The sequence below is a fragment of the Mesitornis unicolor genome, unplaced genomic scaffold, assembly GCF_000695765.1.
Source record: "Mesitornis unicolor isolate BGI_N332 unplaced genomic scaffold, ASM69576v1 scaffold32307, whole genome shotgun sequence".
In the NCBI taxonomy this organism is placed as follows: domain Eukaryota; kingdom Metazoa; phylum Chordata; class Aves; order Mesitornithiformes; family Mesitornithidae; genus Mesitornis; species Mesitornis unicolor.
Window position 1 is genome coordinate 1,685 of NW_010196289.1, and position 1,046 is coordinate 2,730.

General features: G+C 66.0%; 1 protein-coding gene across 1 annotated transcript in view; it reads right to left on the reverse strand.

The window, feature by feature from the left end:
* Positions 1 to 488: 488 nt before the first annotated feature.
* The window catches only part of LOC104543752 (protein eva-1 homolog C-like), a gene marked incomplete at its 5' end in the record, with an annotated part of 2,700 nt that continues 2,142 nt past the window's right edge, over positions 489 to 1,046 (reverse strand). Inside the window, one exon of the mRNA XM_010188430.1 lies at positions 489 to 874. Within this exon, the coding sequence (XP_010186732.1) occupies positions 489 to 874 (386 nt within the window). The remainder of the gene's footprint in view (positions 875 to 1,046) is intronic.

Genomic DNA, 1,046 nt, shown 5'->3' on the forward strand with positions numbered 1-1,046 from the left:
AAGGCAGGCACAGCGCAGGGTGACAGCATGGAAGGACGCAGGGCGATGCTCTTCACCTGCTCCGCCTGCATCCTCCCCTTGTCCCGGCCGTTTCGGCATCCCCCCTGCCCGCAGGCTGCTTGGGCGCTGAGGGTGCCTGCAGCAGCAGGGGTGGAAACCGGCACCTAAAAGGACAGGGAGCAAAGGGTCTGGGGGCTCGGCGTGGCTGATGCCACCGATGGGGACGTTAGCGCAGGTTAGGGGTGTGCTTATGGCAAAGGCGCCCGCAGCCCCACAAACCACCCCGCAGCCCCTCCTTGCAGCCAGGGGGTACAGTACCCGGGTTCGGGGTTTCCAGGCAGGCGGAGACGTGGTTTCATGGCCACACTGTGGCTGCCGTGGCCCTGCTGCCACCTGGGAAGCCCGCTCACCCCAAGGAGCTCCCATGTTTCTACCATGTCAGACCCCACTCCACCTCTCGCTGCTCCCCAATCGCTTTCTCACGGTTCTTATTTGGTGGCCGACTTGATCTTGTGGATGGCATACGGGCTCGACTCCTTGGGCATCCAGATCTCATCCCCACTGCGGCCCGCCTGCTCCACCGCCCCCTCCAAGGCCGCCGTCAGCTCGGGGCCGAAGATGCTGTCGGTGGCCCGGTAGGTGCGGGTGAGGCGGCGGAAGGAGGAGTCCGAGGAGCTGTCGTCGGGGAGGTCCTCGTCCTGCTCGTCCCGCAGCTTGGCCCTGCTCAGCTCCGAGCTGCTCCCCAGCTCCGCGTCCTTGAGAGCTGCCCCCACCTCCTGGAGGAAGGCGGCTTTGGGGCTGATGATGCACAGCAGCAGCATGAGGCCTCCCGAGACCCCGCAGAGGAAGTAGAGCCCCACTTTCTCGGGGACACCTGGGGACAAAGAGAGACACCAGGGTACAGGTGGCTCTGCAGCCACAGGTACAGGCCTGGAGACCCTTGCCTACCCCGAGAGAGGGGAGCGGGGAGCCCTCAGCACCCCGGCTGCAGGACAGGTCAGGACAGGCCCTGCCCCACTGATCATGGGACCATCACCCAGCGCCTG